Source organism: Stomoxys calcitrans, chromosome 5 (assembly GCF_963082655.1).
Source record: "Stomoxys calcitrans chromosome 5, idStoCalc2.1, whole genome shotgun sequence".
Lineage (NCBI taxonomy): Eukaryota > Metazoa > Arthropoda > Insecta > Diptera > Muscidae > Stomoxys > Stomoxys calcitrans.
The window spans coordinates 83,316,920-83,337,466 of record NC_081556.1 but is presented as its reverse complement, the minus strand read 5'-3'; the positions used below and the strand labels follow the sequence as shown (position 1 = coordinate 83,337,466).

At 38.4% G+C, this 20,547-nt stretch overlaps 1 protein-coding gene across 1 annotated transcript in view; it reads left to right on the top strand.

Annotated features, from left to right (window-relative positions):
- The window catches only part of LOC106088602 (protein scabrous), an 80,195-nt gene extending 62,058 nt beyond the window's left edge, over positions 1–18,137 (top strand). Inside the window, exons 3-4 of the mRNA XM_013254192.2 lie at positions 389–982; positions 10,936–18,137. Of these exons, the coding sequence (XP_013109646.2) occupies positions 389–982; positions 10,936–11,871 (1,530 nt within the window). The 3' untranslated portion in view covers positions 11,872–18,137. The remainder of the gene's footprint in view (positions 1–388; positions 983–10,935) is intronic.
- The last annotated feature ends 2,410 nt before the right edge of the window (positions 18,138–20,547 follow it).

Genomic DNA, 20,547 nt, shown 5'->3' with positions numbered 1-20,547 from the left:
AAAATTATGTGTTAACAAAAATATTATAGTTTCGTCCTTTCTTACATTTTATTGTCCTTTAAGAATTCAAATTGATGTGGACAACAAAAACTCTCTTTTTTCCATCTGGTGTAAAACGAGAAAATGTTTGCTTCCTATTCATTCTTGGCATATTTTCACGCTTCGCATATTTTTAGTAATTTTTATTGCATACTTTTGCATATTTTTCGGAGCCTGGTAAATAAATCCTTTAAGCCTACTTTCAAAAGCTTATGAAAGAGAAAGCAAAATAAAAAAAACGAAATAAATTGTAATAAAAATGCCAAAGCATCCCTTCAATTAATCATGTTTACTTTTTTCCACTCATATTTCATTCTCTTCTTCTACTTTTTCACATTTTTTCTTGCAGTTAAGTTCCCTGTCATCGTCTGCAACAACTGCATCTGTCGATCTGTTGGCCGACCACAAAAGACGTCACCTCCGCTTTCAGCGTCAACAATTGCATGAACTTCAATTGTCGCAACGTCAACTGAGGCGTCAGTTCAACGAATTGAAATATCATCGCATTGGTGAACGTGTGCGCAGCATTGAAATCGAACAGCATCGCATAGCGGATGCCAACTTCAATCTATCGCGGCAAATTGCTTCCTTGGATAAGTTACACTCCTCCATGCTGGAGCTGCTCGAAGACGTTGAGAATGTCCAAATGAAAGTTGATAAAAATCTACCCGAATTACGTCACGAAATTTCAAAATTGGAATTTGGCCATGCCCAGCTCATGTCCGAGCAAAATCTGGTGCGCGAAGAGGGAAAGAATGTGGCACGCTCACTGCAGGCAATGGCAGTCAGTGTCAGTACTTTGCAGGACGAACGTGATGGTGTGCGTCGAATGCAATCAAGCGTGGGTGAAATGCGTACCCAATTGGATCGTTTGCAAACAATGGTCGACGATGTGCAAAGAGCTCTGCAACATCGTCAGCATCGTGGCGCTCCAGTTAATAAGGTAAGTGTGAGTGTTTGTTAGATGGATGATTGTGAAAGGCAAGTAGTATAGAGGATACAGAGCGACAAAGAACAAAATTGGATAGTTGATGCTGACACACTGCCAAATGATGGTATACCAACTCCTAATTAAGTTTCAATTTTTGTAAGGGTAAAATATGTGTACATCTTTTCTTAATTAGATGATGTAGACAAGAGAAAATATGTCAAATGGATCTCTTAGAATATCTAATGGAATATTTATAACATACGAACTAAAATAGGCTTGTTAATTTCAGTAAAAAGGGTCAATTTGAACAAGGGCGGTCTTATATAAAAAACAGGTACAAATTCTGTGTAATAAAAAATTACAAACATGAATTTAGTTGAAGGACATGTGTGTACTTTACTTACAAATTTTCTGCCATCTCAGCCAAAAATTTAAGACTCTTGGGGCCAGAGAAGGCATTTTAGGAGTTCGATTTACATAGGAACCATATCAGCTTATAGGCCGATTTGAACCATGTTTACCACCGAAGTTGGAAGTCTTCCTACTACTAGCAACATTTCAGCCAAATCGGACAATTATTGGGATTTCCGTGGACCCTCGATGTCTAATCGGGAGATCGGATTATATGGGACCTATATCAGATTATATACCGATTTGGACCACATCTGGTCACTGCTATTGAAAGTTTTAACAGAATACCACTTTCAAAAATTTAGCCAAATTGGAAACAACTACGGCTTCCAGGAGCTCAAAATATCTAAGTTGGAGATCGGTTTATTTGGGAGCTATATCAGGTTTTGTACCCACTTAAGCCATACTTTGCGGTTTGTCTGGAAGTCATAACAGAACACTAAGTGTAATCTCCAACGACCTACATCAAAAAGAAATTTTTGTACCCAATTTCAAGAGGCTCGCTTTGCACGTCGACCGCTAATCACGTTACTGATGGCGGACGGACAGATATGGCTAGATCGACTTATAACGTTAAGACAACTAGATTAGATTAGGTAAGGTTAGGTTTAAGTGGCAGTCTCTCATCAGACTTACTTAAAAATTTTCTTCCATTGTGATACCACAGGAACAGAAGAAGCCTTCTAGTTCCTACCGTTTAACCGACCATCCAGGTCGCTTTAAAAAGCCCAATAACTTGCGAATGTTCACATTCGCTAAATGAGACAGGTTCTCAACGAAATGAAAACTTAAAGTGAAACTCCTTCTGACTGCCAGTGCGGGGCACACACACCGCCGATGTTGTTCTTCGATGCCCTCGCAGCTTCTGCAAAAGTCGTTACTGGCAACCTTCAGTCTGTTTTCCGATTAGACATTGACCTTACATGAAGAACACAATGACTGAGACGTCTGTTCTAGCCAGTGGCAACAAAGCGGTAGATCTCTTCAAGTCTAGAATAGTTTTGGAATGCTCACAGCCCCCTCATGATGACCATCTACCGTTCGTTGTATTTCAGGCCTGGTCCTGTAAACTTAGCTTATGTATAGCTTAAGGCATACCCACAGATTCCAGTGGCCCTGGAGTGTGTAAGGTAGTTCCTAGTCTCGCAAGCTAGTCTGCTTTAGGATTCCCTGGGAAATTTCTGTGGCCCGGCACCCAGAACAGGTGAATTTTGAACTGTTTAGCCATCTCATTCAGAGATCTGCGACAGTCGATGGCGGTTTTTGCGTTCAAAAATACTTTTTCCATGGATTAAATGGCTGCCTGGCTGTCTGAGAAGATATTTATGTCAATAGACGTTATGACATTATATCTTAGCCATTCCACCATTTCCTTAATTCCAAGGATCTCTGCTTGATACACACTGCTGTGGTAGAGCTACCTTTTCATTATGACCAGATCTAGATCTTTAGAGTACACTCCAAAGACCACCTGGTCGTCTAGTTTGGAACCATCCGTATAGAAATCTATGTAACTTCTATTACAAGGTATATCGTAGTTCCCATCTGTTCTATCGGGTATAGTGGTAAAGTACATTTTATCAAATGTCGGCTAAGGTAGCATGTAATCCACCTGCCTGGAACATCGGACATTGCATCAAGAATAACACAGTGTCCGTAGCAGCCATATGACCAATGAGAAAGCTTCCTTAACCTCACGGCATTAGTCGCACTAATTTGACTAGCCACAATGTCCAGAGGCATTAGAAATAGCATTAAATTCAGTGCATCATTCAGTGTCGTTCTCAGTGCGGCTGTGATGCACAAACAAGCCATCCTTTGGATCCGGTTGAGTATTGAACAGTTGGTGGACTTTTGAAACGCCGTCCACCAGACCACGACACAATATAGCATTATTGGTGTGACAACTGCAGTATATACCCAATGCATGACACGCGGTCTAAAGCCCTAACCTTTTGCAAATGGTTCTCTTGCAGGTGTATAGGGCAAGAGTTGCCATTGTTGCCCTTGGAGTTTAAATTCCTATCCAGCATAACACCCAGGTATTTTGCGCTTTCTGTAAATGAAATATTCTCTTCTCCCAAGGCGACAGGTGCCACTGTAAGTGACTTGTATCTCCTGCTGAAAAGAACTACTTCTGTCTTGCTTGGATTTACACCTAAACCACTTTCGGTAGCCCACTTTGCCGTTGCACGTAGAGCTTCCTGAAGTATATCTCTTAGTGTTCTGGGAAACTTTCCCCTTACCGCAATTGCCACGTCATCAGCTTATGCGACCATTTTTATACCTTTTTCTCCCAGAGTCAATAATAAACTGTTAATGGCTATATTCCAAAGTAGAGGAGACAGTACATATCCTTGGGGAGTTCCTCTGCTGACCCTTTTTTTTTAGATCGACAGATCCCAAGTCCGCCGTCATGCATCTTTTAGTAAGTAAGTTATAAATAAACTTTCTTACGGTAGAGTTGATGCCTGGAAACTCCAACTCCTTCATGATTGACGTCGGTTTTATATTGTTGAAAGCACCAACAATGTCAATAAATGCTACCGTTGTATTTTCCTTGACAGCGAGAGAACCCTCTATGTGGCCGGCTAGGTCGTAAAAGGCTGTTTCAGTGGAATTCTTAGTCCACGTACCATTCCAAGAAGTCATATCTGGAGATCGGTTTGTATGGGAGCTATATCTAAATCTGAACCGATATGGCCTATTTACCATCCCCAATGATCTTCATTGATACTAAGTTTCTCTGCAAAATTTCAAGCTGCTAGCTTTACGCGTTCGACCTCTATCGTGATTACGACAGACGGACGGACGGACAGATGGTTAGATGGCTAGATGGATTCAGAATGCCAAGACGATCAAGAGTAAATATATATTTTATTAGGCCTTAGACGTATATTTCGAGGTGTTCCAAACGGAATAACTAGATTGGTATACCCCCATACTAAGGTGGTGGGTATAAATGAATTATGAATTGTCTTCTTTTTGGAACTTAAAGTCTAAGAGGAGAGAAAAACAAATGTTTACTTCGCATACACTTGCTTTATTGCAATATTCGTTTAGTAGATTAAAGCATTAGGACCTAAAAATGGTTCGTGAAGTTCACACAATTGAGAAAATGATCAATGTGATTCAAAACAAGTAAAAGCGTGCTAAGATCGGCCGGGCCGAAACTTGGAAACCCACCACCATGCATTCTGCTAAAATATGGGATAAAAATCGCTGCTTCTAAGGGCTCAAGAAGTCAAATTGGGAGAAAAAATTGTCTAAAGGCGTTAAATCGCACGATCTAGGCGGCCAATTGACCGGTCCGAACATGGAATAAAATGTTCACCGAATTCGCCTCTCAATAACTTCATTCTTATGTGTGCTGTGTGGTTGTTAAAACCACATGTCATGCAAGTCAAGCTCCTCCATTTCGGGCCAAAAAAAGTTGGATCTCATCTCACGATGGCGCTCACCATTCACAGTTACGTTATGATTCGCATCATCTTTGAAGAAGTACGGTCCAACGATGCCAATAGCCCATAAACCGCAACAAACAATAACTTTTTCTGGATGCATTGGTTGATCTGGCGATGCATCAGGCTGATCTTTACTCCACAATCGACAATTCTGCTTATTTACAGATCAATTGAGCCAAAAATGAGAAAAAGAACAATTTGCAAGCGTTGTTCGTTTGTAAGACGATTCATGGTTAAATTATAGATCAAACTGAAGATGTTTGGCAGTGAAACAAAACACGAAACGTGCGTGAGCTGTTTAAACCAATTAACCAAGATAATAGATAAAAAAATCACCATTTATATCAGGTTAAAGACAAATTTGAACCACCCCGTATGGTGAATATTGGAATTCACAACAAAGAATTATGTGCAAATATTTCAGAAAAATCGGATACCAACTGTACTTTTAAGAACTAAAATCAAGAGATCGGGTTATACGGATACTAGATGTACTTTTAAGAACTAAAATCAAGAGATCGGGTTATATGAGAGTTGTGTGTAAACATTAACCGAATTTGACCATTTATAGTCCAAAATGACCTACATTTAAAGAAATATTTTTGCAAAATTTCAAGACTTTATGTATAATTTAAGTGATCTTAGATCAATATTTCGCAGTGATACAGACGGATTGATGAAGCTGGTTTACCCAAAACTAAGGTGGAGTTCTGCAGGTCCAAAATTATAATGAAACTTATCCGATTTTTGATTAGAAATCTGTCTATATACAGCCTTAAGCACATTTTATCATTTATAGATTATTTGGTCATTTGTTTGTCACCTTTTGAACCTAACTCGTTGATTAAAGTTAGCAAAAACTTGATATACGTCTTCATTTAAAAAAACTCTCGGAATTTTCGAAATTTAAACTTTTTCTATGTTTACTTCCAAAGTTGGTATTTTGAAAACAACAATAACCCAAAAGATGTATGGGTGTTTCAATTAAGCCAAAACAAAGCTTTGCTGGCTGCTAGCTATGAAAGCTTTTCAAAGACATGCTGTGCTTCAATCAAAATGTTTCCTTCCTTTGTCCAATTTCATGTGTATGTGCTGAATAGTTCGTTGTTCTTTTAGTTGGTAGTTTTTTTTGGGGGGTGGGAGGGGGGTTTTTCGTTGAATCGAAATTTGTTTTCCCATTTTAGTGCCCGTTGTTGTGTTGTTACTACAGCTGCTGGTCTTGGTGGAATTTTGAGCTGTCGCAGCCATATTGTGTTTGTCAACAATGCACATTGCACAATGTTCTTGTTCTCGTTTTGGTTTTTGAATCACCACATGCTAGAACAAAACCAAAAAATCCTTGTGGAAAATTCAAATGTGTCACGTTGCGTCAACGTTTGCTCAACTCCTTTTCTATGGAAATCCCAGTTGCCATGTTCCATGGTATGACTTTGGTTTCATAGGACATGAATGTATGATAATCATTTCTTAAAAGATTTTAATTTGAATTTTATTTGCGAACTTAAAGTGCTCTTTTGTTTTTGAGGTTAACAAATTTAAAATAAACTCTTATTCTTGTTCTTTAGTTTCTTTAGAATTTCCATCTAAGTTACATAAAATATCTATAACAGAGCTGACCACTAAAATAGGAATCAATCGAAAATTTTATGTGGGTGTTAAACGAAATATTCAATAAAAACTTAAAAATTCGCTGAAAATAAAATTTGGTTCTCGGTCAGTTGTGTGCTATAATAAAGGGCCACTTGAATTAAATCATAAAACTGACCAAGAACAAAACTTTATTTTCAACGTATTGTTAACTTTTTATTGGATATTTCGTTTAACACCAACATAAAATTTTCGATTGATTTCAATTGTAATGAATCTTGTTGTAGTGGTGAGTGGCTATGTTAGACTTAACTGTTCATAGAAATTGGCCTAGATTTGAAATAATTCTTCCAAATCTTTAAAGACTGTTGACGTAAACAAGCCTTCGACCATAAATTATATATACAATTTATTTTTACCCTCTGCCAGGTTAGGTTCGATGATAAGATATATCGGAGATTCGGACCATTATTGAATTGAATGCTGAACATTGTAGAAGTTATTGTGTAATATTTCAGTTCATTGGGATAAGAATTGCGTTGCAGACATTTATGTCAAATCGGATAAGAATTGTGCCGTCTAGAGGCTCAAGAAGTCAAGATCCCAGATCGGTTTATATGGCAGCTATATCAGGTTATAAACCGATTTGCGCCATACTACGCACAGTTGTTGGAAGTCATACCAAAACTTCACGTGCAAAACTTCAGTCAAATCATGTGAGAATTGCGCCCTCTAGAGGCTCAATAAGTCAACACCCAAGATCGGTTTATATGGCAGCTATATCAAAACATGGACCGATATAGCCCATTTACAATCCCAACCGACCTGCACCAATATGAAGTATTTGTGCAAAAATTCAACCGGTTAGCTTTACTCCTTCGAAAGTTAGCTTGCTTTCGACAAACAGACGTACATGGTCTATATATTCTTGAACGTCTTGATATTCTGAAACGATTTAGCTTGTCCGTCCGTCCGTCGAAAGCATGCTAACTTTCGAAGGAGTAAAACTAGGCACTTAAATTTTGGCACAAATAGTTATTACTAGTATAGGTGATGGCCATATCGGTGCATATTTCGATATAGCTCCCATATAAACAGCTCTCCCGATTTGATTTCTTGAGCCTCTAGAGGGCGTAATTCTAATCCGATTTGGCTGAAATTTTGTATGAAGTGTTCAGTTATGACTTCCAACAATTGTGTTAAATGTGGTCAAATTCGGTTCATATGTTGATATAGCTGGCATGTATAACGATATCGGATCTGGAATTCTCGAGCCCCTCTAGAGGAGCAATTATTACCAGATTTGGCAAAAACTTGGCATGGCTTGTTTTGTTTTGACTTTCAACAACTATGCCGAGTATGGTTGTAATCGGTTCATCACCTGATAAAGTTCCCCTATGAAATGATCTCCCGATTTTACTTTTTGAGCCTATAGCAACTTTTATCCGATTTCCCTAAAACTGTTTATAACAGCTTCTCCTATGATCTTTAAAGTGCGTGCCAAATATGGTCAAAATCGGTTTATAATCTGTTATAGCTGCCACATAAACCGATATGCCGATATTATTTCTTGAGTTCCTGTAGGGCGCTATTGCTCTCCGATTTGGCTGTCATTTTGCACAATGCTTCTGCTATAGTCTCCAACATCCAAACCAAGTGTGGCCCGAAACGGTCCATAATTTGATATGGCTCCAATAGCATGGCAATTTTTAGTTAGAGAGTTGGACCCATTGATAAGTATACCGATCGACTCAGAAACACTTTCTGATTCCATTTAGCTATGTCCGTCTGTCTGTCTGTCTGTCCATGTTAATTTGTGTACAAAGCACAGATCGCTATTCTCATTCGATCGTCTTCAAATTTGGTATGGGCATGTTTTTCGGCCCAAAGACGAAGCATATTGATCGGTTCAGATTTGGATATAGCTCCCATATATATGTTCGTCCGATTTGCAGTAATACAGCAATAAAATGGTTATCTGTGAACCGATTCTCTCGAAATTTGAAAGGAGAGATTTCCTTATGACTCTCGATATTGCTGGTGAATTTCATAGAAATCGGCCCAGATGTAGATATAGCTGTCATATATGTATATTGCCCCATTTTCACTCCTAGACCCACAGAAAATTTTTTTGATGCGCCATGGTGACTTCCGGTGACTTCCTAAATTTGAAGATTCATGCCATTAACTAACTTAATTTCTTGCTTCAAAATTTTACGACAAAAAATTAACAACCGAAATTTATGCAAGCCAACGACTTCAAAGCAGCTTGTAAAATGTTTCCGATAAAAATCGCATTTACTCTGACACCCGGCTTGATGAAAACGGCCATTGGCAGTTTCAGCAGCCCATACGTGACTTGAGATGGGATTTTATGAATTGCTCAATCGGTAAATTTTTGTCGTCAAAGCAAAAGATGTTCGGAAATTCAGGTGTTGTTGCAATACACCAACATTTTGTTTGTTTGAGGTGTTTGAGTTCGCCAACAATAGCCGATAAATCACGCTATTACTATTCTACTATGCAAATCCATCACGAATATCTTTCTTTTCAAATAGGCTTAGAAGCAAATGATTTGGTGGCCTGTAAAAAATAGAATTTAATGTCTGCTTATGAAGCTGGGCGCCTGGGTTCGAATCCTGACGAGAATATCAGAAATATTTTCAACGGTGGTTATCATTAATGCTGGCGACATTTTCGAGGTACTTCGGTCCAAAAAGCTGTTGGGCTATGACACGCTGTTCGGACTCGGCTATAAAATGGAGGTGTTTCGTCATTGACATAAACTTGAATCGGACAGCACTCATTGATACGTCAAGAGTTTTCCTCCTATTCCTCAATGGAATGTTAGGGAAAAATTGCATTTGTAAATGACCTAATGAGCTGCCAATAAAACAAATATCTTGTTGCTGTCAGTTGCTTTTGACAAATACACGGGTGTAAACTTGGTAACACTTCGTCTCAGCTACCCTTTATATGCAGTATTCTTAATCACTTTTAGTCAATCGTTTAGATGTCCATTAGTCTATTAGTTTCTCCGCCCCTTTGTCTGTAGAAGTCTTTGGTGTTTACAAAAACTCTAATCTAAGCCTCTAAGTTGGTTAGAGTCTGGTCTCGTATCCGCACCTTAGCGCCGGAGTGTATTAGCCGCCTAAAATGGACTTTGACATAGAAAATGTTACAACATCGTCTTCACAACTTGCCCAAAACACATTGTCATTTGCGGCAACTGTTCAGCATAAGTGCCTCCTAGTTCTTTCTGTCCCGTAATGATACCGGAACCACCACTTGCGTCCTTCATACTTTCTCTCAGTGAGAATCTCGTGTGCTCACGATCCGAATACCCCAGGATTTCCGTCGTCCTTTGGGTCGACACTGAAGTGTCCGATGAGAAATTTCTTCTAATCTATCCACGTTTCCTATCATCGCCTCAATTACACCGCGATGGTATGACCTTTTCCTATTCTCTATCTATTCTCCCATTGCCTTTGGTCTTATATGGCAGCTATATCTAAATCTGAACCGATTTCTATGAAATTTACCAGTGATTTCAAGAGTCAAGAAAAAACCTTCCCGACAAATTTTAAAAGATTCGGTTAATAAATGACCACATTATTGCAACATTAGTCCACATTGGGAGCTATATCCAAATCTGAACCGATTTTTTTCCAATTTCAATAGGCTTCGTCACTACGCCAATAAAAATGTATTTGCCAAATTTGAAAACGATCGGATGAAAATTGCGAACTGTAAAATCGAATCAGAAAGTGATTCTGAGTCGATGGGTATACTTATCATTGGTCTATTTCTCTCATTTCTGGGTGTAACAAACAAATTCACTAAGTTTTAATACCCTCTACCATAGTGGTGGTGTAGGGTATAATGAATTCCCTTCTCAGCCAGGATCCATTATGGGTGATTAATGTTGGTCAGCCATACGAGTGGCGATAAAACTCCCCCTTGCGGCATATCCTGTGCCACTTTCTCCCCGATCTTTATGTCTTGGGAAGCAAAACTTATTCACCCGTTGCTACGCGTATGGTTTATACAGTGTGTCAGCCCTCACTTTGTTATAAGCCCCCCCTATGTCGAAGCATTCAACCAATATGTGTTTCTAGGCATCGAAGGACTCTTCTATTTTATGCACTACCTCAAGTCAGTTATATAATCTACACATACACAAAAGCAATGAAGAGAACCAAAAATAATTTAAATATTGGTATGGTATACAAAAATTAAATTAACTTCATTTGTCTAATACGTGAAGTGCACTATTGGGATTGTAAAACAAGCAAAACTTAAAGCATACTTTTAGGCTATCAAAATATTTTTAAACTGTTCAGATTGATTATTGAGGGCATACTATTGCTTTGATATGTGAGTTGCAGAGATATAAAGAAAAACTTTGCTCCTTCAATGACTATTGCTTTTGGAATTTCTTTAATTTAGCTCACATTGTTGCACGTTAAACTTATTTTCTTTGTATTTCTCTTTTATTTTTAGAAATTCCTGCATCATCGTGACAATAAATCATCAACGATGACCAGCAATGTGCATGGGGAGGAGGAGAACGCTACACAAACTGCCCAGTCATTGGTGGCAAAATTGGAAAATGTCGAACAACAATTTGAATCAATTATAGCCAAGCTGCCCAAGGACTGCAGTGAGGTGACACCGAGTGAGGATGCCCCAACTAATGATGGCCTGTATATGATAGCGCCGACCGGTGACCATCATCCACAGATGGCCCACTGCACTGCAGATGGCTGGACTAGTATACAGAGACGCTACGATGGCAGTGCCGACTTCAATCGCTCATGGGAGGACTATGCCAATGGTTTCGGCTCACCGGCCGGTGAATTCTGGATAGGCAATGAACAATTGCATCATTTGACCTTAAACAATTGCACTCAGTTGCGCGTACTCATGCAAGACATCTACGACAATGTGTGGCTGGCCGAGTATGGTCAATTTTACATATCGTCGCGCTCCGATGGTTATCGCTTGCATATTGGTGGCTATAGTGGCAATGCCTCGGATGCATTGGACTATCAGCAGGGTATGCAATTTTCGGCCATCGATGTGGATCGCGATATATCACAAACGCACTGTGCTGCTAACTATGAGGGTGGGTGGTGGTTCTCCCATTGTCAGCATGCCAATCTGAATGGACGCTACAATCTGGGCCTGACATGGTTTGATGCGCAGCGCAATGAATGGATTGCCGTTAAATCCAGTCAAATGATGATCAAACGTCAGTCACATGAGACATGTAATTATGTGAGGGGTTTGGCGGCAGCCACTTCTACTGCGACGACATCCACAGTCTCAGCAACGACGACTGCAACGGCGACAGCGACAATAAATTCTAACAAGTCGATACCCTTATTGATGAATAGCTTAAGACCGAGTAGTGACTATTCATCGGAGTCCGTGTAGAAGATGAATATGTTCCTAACCCATACGTGAGATACTATGCACACCCTAACCCCTACCACCCCACCCCCCCCCTCTTCCAAAACATATCTCCCCACCCAAAAATACCTGCCTCCTCGTTGTCTTAAGTTATTTACATATTAAGGGCATTTTTTACACAGAAAATGAGCATAAGCAGTATAAATGTCGTAAAACTTGTTAGAGTTAGAACCACCAAAGCCATACCTTACTATAGTTCGCGGTACCGTACGATTGTGTAGTACATACATAGGTGAGCCTATCGACATGCATATGTATGTGCGAAGCAAAACGAAACCACAGACGGGGTAGGAGTAAATGGACCCATACTGGCAAATGTGACCAAGGTTATTCCTATCCCGTCTGCCTTTTCATATGTATTGTCCACAAAACACTCACCAAAATAAACACACACGCACACATATTCACAGCTCTTTGTATATAAAGATTTATAAAAAAAACAACAGTTTAGTGTTTTTTTTTTGTTTTTTTTTTTTATTATTATTATTTTTAATCTCTTATTGTTTTATTTTCATTTGCATAGAGGAAATGAATAAAAAAAAAAAGAATATAAACTAAATCCACCAAGGATATACATAAATGTATGTATTTTTTACATTTTTTAACAATAAGCCAACAATAACCATAAGCGTCCATTAACAGTCAATAATGCCATCGTCAGCAACAGCATTCGCATCCGCCTCATGATAACACCCACACACACACACATCAACCGTCATCATCATCATCTACATCAACATTATGATTAGTCGTAGGAGTATTTGTAAGAATGCTTATCAAATAAGTGCTTTGTTAAATTCGTATCCTTCTTTTATTGTTTTGACAATTTGAAAGCAACAGCAGACAACAAATTAATGGAATTCTCAAAATGCACACCAGCTACCAGGTTAGTCTGTGCGCGTGAGCGACAATGCCATTAAACATTCAACATAACCACTCATTTCAATACATCAATAATTTTCCTAATTCATAATATGTGAGTGAAATTTGTTTGAGCACCATGTGGTATGAGTTATTTGAATTTTAAATTACCCATACTACCATGGGTTTGCTTTGCGAAGGGCAAATAATTTGATAGAGACAAAGAAGCATTTTTGTACAATGTAATCCCTTGGTATTACAAATAAATTGTTTTTCACAATTTATTGGCTTCTACGTTTAAAGGGTTATTAAATAAGAGCTATGGATATTTCAACTTATGTATAGTCAACAGGAAGTAGAATACTCAGAGGTTTTAGTTATTATCAGTTCGAAATTGGTTTCTTTAAAATTTAAAGTAATATATTTTGAGATAGTTGCATTGTTGCAAAGAACGCACAGGGTTATAACTTGTTTAAAACACCTACAAGGAAGAGATATCTTATATAAAAATGAATTTGTGTTCGTTTGTTTGTTCCGTATAGACTCAAAAATGGCTTAACCGATTACCTTGAAATTTTCACAGATTGTGTAAGTTGGTCTGTAAGGAAACATATGCTATATAATTTTTTGATAGCGGGAGGAGGCGGACCCTTCCCTTACCCCAAAAGTGCCACCAAAAAATAAAAGTGTACCGATCAGTACAATATGGGATTCAAATGAAAGGTATTCAGGAGTAGAATACGAATTTCATATTACAAATTGGGTCTTAACAACTGGGGGCCGCCCCAACTCCAAAATCCCCTAAAATAGATTCATTGGACGAGTATGACAATATCGAACTCAAATGAAAGGTATTAGGGAGACGATTACGAATATGGTCAGGAAAAAGAAATATGCTTTATAATTTGTTGATGTCGGAAGTAGCGGACCAATAAAGACAATATGGATATCAAATGAAAGGTAATGATGAATATGGTACTTAAAATTGGGTCCAAGTACCCAGAAAGTCACCCTAACCCTAATCTGACTAAAATCTGACAAATTGAACATAATTTCAATATGGGGCTCAAATGAAAGATATTCGGGAGTAGATTACAAATCTGGTATACAAAATCAGATCGAAGTATGGGGGTCACGCCACTCCCCAAAAATACCCCAAATGGGCATCTGAACCCATGGTGACTATATGGGACACGGTTTGTTTGTTTGTTCCATGGAATCAAAAACGGCTGAATAGGTTTTCTCTTTATTTTTGCAGATTGTGTAGGTTGGTCTGGAAGAAACATTACCCCAAAAACGCCACCCAAATCCAAAAGTCCAACGCTAGGCGCAATATGGGTATCGTATTAAAATTTGGGTCCAAATACCCCAAAACTCCTCTAAACAGATATATTAGACGTTCACGTTAATATAAGACTCAAATAAATCGGCAGTAAATTACAAATATGGCACAAAAAATTAGGTCTAGGTAATGGGCCGCCCCAACCCCAAAACTCCTCTAAACAGATATATTAGACGTTCACGTCAATATAAGACTCAAATGAATCGGCAGTAGATATGGCTTAACCGACTATGGTAATATGGAGCTCAAATCCACAGCATTTGAAATAAAGAACGAATTTGATATCCATTTTCAGGGCAAAGTTTCGGTGGTCGCCCCAGCCCCAAAACACCCACCAAACGGTTCATATTTACCTACCGTGGCAATATGGGGCTCAAGTTAAAGGGATTTGGGAGTGGATCACGAATTTGATATCCATATTTGAGTCGAATTAATTCTCATTCTTTTCGGTAAATTTACACTCATTTTCGGGACAAAGACCCTGGGGATCACCCTACACTCAAACATAACTTATTTAGCGATTATGCCATTATGGGGCTCATATAAAATGTATTAGAAAGTAGATCATGAATCTTATATTTACTTTAAGGGTCAAGTGTCTGAACATATTTGAGGAATATGGCTAAAAGAGGCTCAAATTTGATATCTGTTTTATGGTCAAGTGTTTCAGGGACGAACCATCTCTTAAACTTCCCTTGAACCAAACATATATACCGCTTATAGCAATATGTAACTCAAATGTCGTTTTTGGGAGTAGATTATGAGTCTGTTATTCACTTTCGGGGCAAAGAGTTTGGCTACTCCAATCCACCACCAAAACCAATAGAATGAAGTAGCTCTAATATCCTAACTTTAATGGACGGACCCTCCAGACGCCAGATCTCGGAGATGGGTGGGGCTATTTACACGAAACTTAGTTTGTTTTTAATAAATCTAATAAACAGAAATTTGGTATACTTATTTAAGGTAGGATGCCTAGGGCGTTTGCCCCACCTCCAAAGCCCGCCAAACGCAAATTTAAACCAATAATGGATGAAGGCGCAGCGAAACGGGCCCTGTCCAGCTAGTATCTTATAAGAATAAAATTTCACTCAGAACAAAATTATGACTCGGTTAAGCCATGTCCGTTAGTTTGTACGTGAAAAAATTGCAATTGTCATTCGGTCATCTACGAATTGGGCATGGACATCACGCAGACGAGCTGATGTATACGCCTCATTTGAATGTCGAATTCATTCTGAATTCTTAATATGTCGACTTTCTCACAATCACATCTTTCCATCTCTCTCCTTTTAGCATAATAGACTTTTCTCCTCTCGTCTTTTCTCCTGATTCATCTCCTCCATCTGCAGGGTTGCTCTGTATGCCACAATCTTGGCTTCAGCAGCATATGGACACTCCTGTTCGTATCATGTCTTACTTTGAAGGAGTGTTCTTGTGCCCAAGAACAGATTTTGAGGCAATTTTCCTAGATTGGGCAATGGTTTGCCACTGCGCCGTTATGTTTTCGGAAAAAGGAGAGCTTTTATCAAGCATTTGGGTCACTCCAGTGGAGTATGCAGTTGCCATCTGTTGTATTTGCAGCTTATCGTCTCCCAGTTCCAGTGTAGGGCCAGATCCTACTTTTCTCTTTACTCGCCACTTTCAAACGGGTGCGAACCTTTGTTACAATGTGATAATGATCCGAATCTATATTAACTTCCCGGATCGATCGTAAATCTCAATTTGGTGTCCTTCTTGTTGATATATTTTCTAAACAGACTCACCTATACTGTGTTAGTCCATTGTGATCTACAATAGCGACAGACCAACCCTCTAGTGGGAATCAAACCCATAACTTCATCACTGATAATACGAGTATGCTACCAAATCGACTAACTTGGTGACCAAGGGGTCAACCATTCGACTTTGTGAATTTTTATACCCTACACCGCTACTGTGGCACAAGGTATTCTAACTTAGTGAATTTGTTTGTAACACCAAAAAGTATACCGATCGACTCAGAATCACTTTCTGATTCGATTTAGCTGTCCGTCTGTCCATGATAATTTGTGTACAAAGTACAGGTAGCAATTTTCATCCGATCGTCTTCAAATTTGGTATGGGCATGTTTTTCGGCTTAGAGACGATGCCTATTGAATTTGGAAAATCGGTTCAGATTTGGATATAGCTTCCATATATATGTTCGTCCGATTTGCAGAAATAATGCAATAAAATGGTCATTTGTTAACCGATTCTCTCGAAATTTGGCAGGAAGGAATTTCTCACGACTCTCGATATTACTGGTGGATTTCATAGAAATCTGTTCAGATTTAGATATAGGTCTCATATATATATCGCCCGATTTTAACTCCTAGACAAGCGCATTTATTGACCAATCTTTCCAAAATTTTGTACAACGCTTTCCTCGACGACTTCCACAATATCCATATAGTTTGTTCGAAATCGGTTTAGATCGCATGTATATATGTTCGTCAGATTTTGGATAACTTGTTGTCATTTGTCAACCGTAATAAGAACATTTTGAACGTATTTGCTTCGCTCGAAATTTGATACAGGAATTTTAATAATGTATCTGGATACATCTGCCGAGGTTCATCAAAATTGGTTCAGAATTAGATGTAGCCCCCTTTTGTAGGTCGGCACCGCCCGACTTTTGCCTTTCCTTACTCGTTTATGTTGATAATAAGGTAATGATCCGAATCTATATTCGACCCTCGGATCGATCATACATCTAACACGCTTGTTTTGTGGCTAATCTCTCATTCACCAGAGTATACCTGGAGACAAGGTGTTTCCGTTTACGACTAACCACAAATCCAAAGACAAATTCATGCCTCGTGTAATGGCAGCTATAAGTCCGCAGCTGTAATCCGCATACTGTAACTTCTCTATAAAAAGTCCGCACATTCTGGTGCAGTTCAGCAGATCATAGTAATTTTTTCGTTTGTATGGGTCGTCAACTTGAGCATAGTCAATTTTTTGCTATTTCTTTGTTTCTCTGCGTTTGGATTTCCGGGGGCGGGTTACCGGTCAAGCGCCCAACCACATTGTTTATGTGGAATCACACATGTATCCCTTGATATTGCTTGCCGTTTATTATCAAACTAGCGTTTAAGATAAAAATTCTTTAAAATCAAGTAAAAAATCTTTCTTCAAAAGAATTGTTTACCTAAAAAAAAATTAAAACATGGATATCTTTAAATTAAATTCAGCATTTTTTGTTCGAATCTTTCAAGTTAGAACATTTTTTTGAGTGTATATGATCAAGGAATTTTGTACATGTCCCTATTTGCAACTGTAGTTAAGGTGTAGGGCATTACATAGTCTGCATCGCCCAAATTTCTCTTTCCTTACTTCATAGTTTAAATTTCACCATAAAACAAAATCGATAGAAACAGTTGACTTGTGTCTTTGTAATATTTTGTTGAGTTTTAATTCGACATCACTAACAAGCATCCTAGCTCTTATTTTATAAACATTTTGCATACAAAAGCCAATGAAACAAAAATATAACAAGTGGCGAGCTTTGAAAATGCTACCATCAGTTGTCACAATAACCACTGCAGTCTCATTATCAGTCATGGTGTCTCAGTATTTTTCACAGTCATGGTAATTAAATGTTCTCTCAAGCGAAAGCAAGAATCAGAATAAAAACGAACGTACACACTACCAACTCCAGCTAGGTACACAAATACACACACACACAGATAGACCCACACACAGAGACACACTAATGAGTGCTGTGAGAAGTTTAATGAATGTTAAGTTTTAGTTTTAATTAGAGACATTGGAAGACATCATCATTGTAAATAGCATTATAGAGTATTTAAATTTAAGTTTTTCTTTTCTTTCATTGTATCATTAAAAGAAATAGTTTGTAAAAAAAACTCTTTAATATGTGTAATTGTATTTAGAGTAACTGAAAAAGCAGAAAATGAAACCGAAAAAAAGGAATTATAAGAAATTGAAAACAATACGAAAATCAACAAAAATAACAACAATAATATTGATAGTATTTATAATACGAAGCACAAAAACTATATATAATAAAAGAAATATATGAAAATTAAAAGCCAAATATTATAACAAAAACACTTGATTATGATCAAAATCCGAATTATAATTACAAAACAGAAAAAATCGAAATCCTTTGTTTGCCTTTATTCAACAGCTTTTTGGGTGGATACACTGAGCAAAATAATTAGACTATGAAGATATATCAATAGCTGCAAAGTGTTTTTGTTCAAAAAGTGATGTAATGACTGCTGTCTTCTACCGGAAGTTGTATTGATAAAAGAAGTCTCACAGAGGGAGAAAACAAAAACCTCAGTCTACCTTTTTTGGATATTCAAGTATCTGAGCAGAGGTGTACAGCATTTTTCTAAAGGCCAGCAAATCGATACACTTTGCAACATGGTGGGCATCCGCAGTGATCTGCTGGTAAGTCGAGTAATATTGAAGATTGGTTGAAAGCGAGGCGTTATCCCACCTCTATGGGGATCTCCAAAAACGGAGTTGCATCAGAACTACTCCGTTTACCGGACGAGCATTCACTTGGGCAATCCTCGTGGTCGCCTATATTCTCCATTAACGCAAACTGGTCAATATATTTTACGAAGAATCTTTCTCTCAAATACTCCAAGCACTGTCTCATCTGCTCTCGCAAGTAGCCATGCCCCAGAACCATATAACAGCACGGGTAGTATCAGTGTCTTGTATAGTGTAATCTTCGTCTGTCGAGAGGTGGTCTTGTCTCTAAACTGCTTACTGAGTCCAAAGTAGCATCTGTTTGCCAGTATTATTCTGCGCTTAGTATCAAAACTGGTGTCATTCGTTTCGGTTACGGCGGTGCCAAGGTAGAAAAAGTTGCTGACTGTCTCAAAATTGTGGTTCCCAACTTTCTCCATTTTATTTATCCCCTCGGTATACAGATATAGATTTCGTCGGCATAGCCGAGTAGCATTTGTTGCCTCGTGAGTAGTGTTGTCTTGTGAGTAGTCTATTCACATCTGCATCTCGTACAATCTTCTCTCGCAGGATATTAAATAGGCAACACGATAGGCTGTCTCCTTGTCTGAAACATCGTTTGGTATTGTATGGTTCGGAGAGATTCTTTCCTATTCTTACTGGATTGGTAGATTAGATAAGGCTAATGGCTATCGGAGTCATGCAGTATTTGTTCTAAACTCCGGCTGCCTCGCAGACCTCAACAAGTCCGAAGGTGTTGTATCGGATAAGACTCAGCAGTAAAGCTTGCAAAATATCGATAGTACTGCCGATATTTTAGACTTTGGCTGAATATCGATTGATATTTTTCCTATCGATGCCATCGGCAAGTTACACTATTTGCAAAATTGAACAAAAAATTGGATATCTGATTGTTAATATATACCAATCTCACAATTATCATTCGTATCGGCCCATAACCTGATATAGTTCGCTTAATTAATCACCAGTTTTTAGTACTTGAGCCCATAGGGGACGCAATTCCCATTCCGATTACTCTTAAATTTTGTGCAATGATTTTCAACTGCCTTTACTAAATTAGGTTCTAATCATTCCATACATTGATATTGCTGCTACTTAAACCGATATCCTGATTTTTATACCCACCACGAAGGATGGGGGTATATTCATTTTGTCATACCGTTTGCAACACATCGAAATATCCATTTCCGACCCTGTGAAGTATATATATTCTTAATCAGCGTATAAATCTAAGACGATCTCGACATGTCAGTCCGTCTGTCTGTTGAAATCACGCTTCAGTCTTTAAAAATAGAGATATAAAGGTGAAACTTTGCACAGATTCTTTTTTTCCATAAGTAGGTTAAGTTCGAAGATGGGCTACATCGGACTATATCTCGATATAGCCCCCATATAGACCGATCCAACGATTTAGGGTCTTTGGCCCAAAAAAGCCAAATTTTTTATCCAATTTTGCTGAAATTTGGGACAGTGAGTTGCGTTAGGCCAGCCGACATCCCACTTCAATTTGGCTCAGATCGGTCCAGATTTAGATACAGCTGCCATATAGACCGATCTCTCGATTTAAGGTCTCATAAAAGGAGCATTTATTCTCCGATGTCGCCGAAATTTGGGACAACGAGTTGAGTTAGGACCTTCAACATCCTTCTTCAGTTTGGCCCAGATCGGTCCAGATTTAAATATAGCTGCCATATAGACCGATCTCTTGATTTGAGGTTTTGGATCAATAAAAGGTGAATTTATTGTACGATGACACAGTAACGGCCCGGCCGAACTTAACGCCTTTTTACTTTTTTAACTAAGCATACGTTATTTGTATGAATGAAAAGCCATAGGCGGGAGTATTTGTGGTGAGAGAATTAATGGGAATTGATAAATACTTTTAGTATTTTTGATGGTATTGTATTTCCAAAAGTATTTTGTAGAGACAATTGTTAATACAGTGG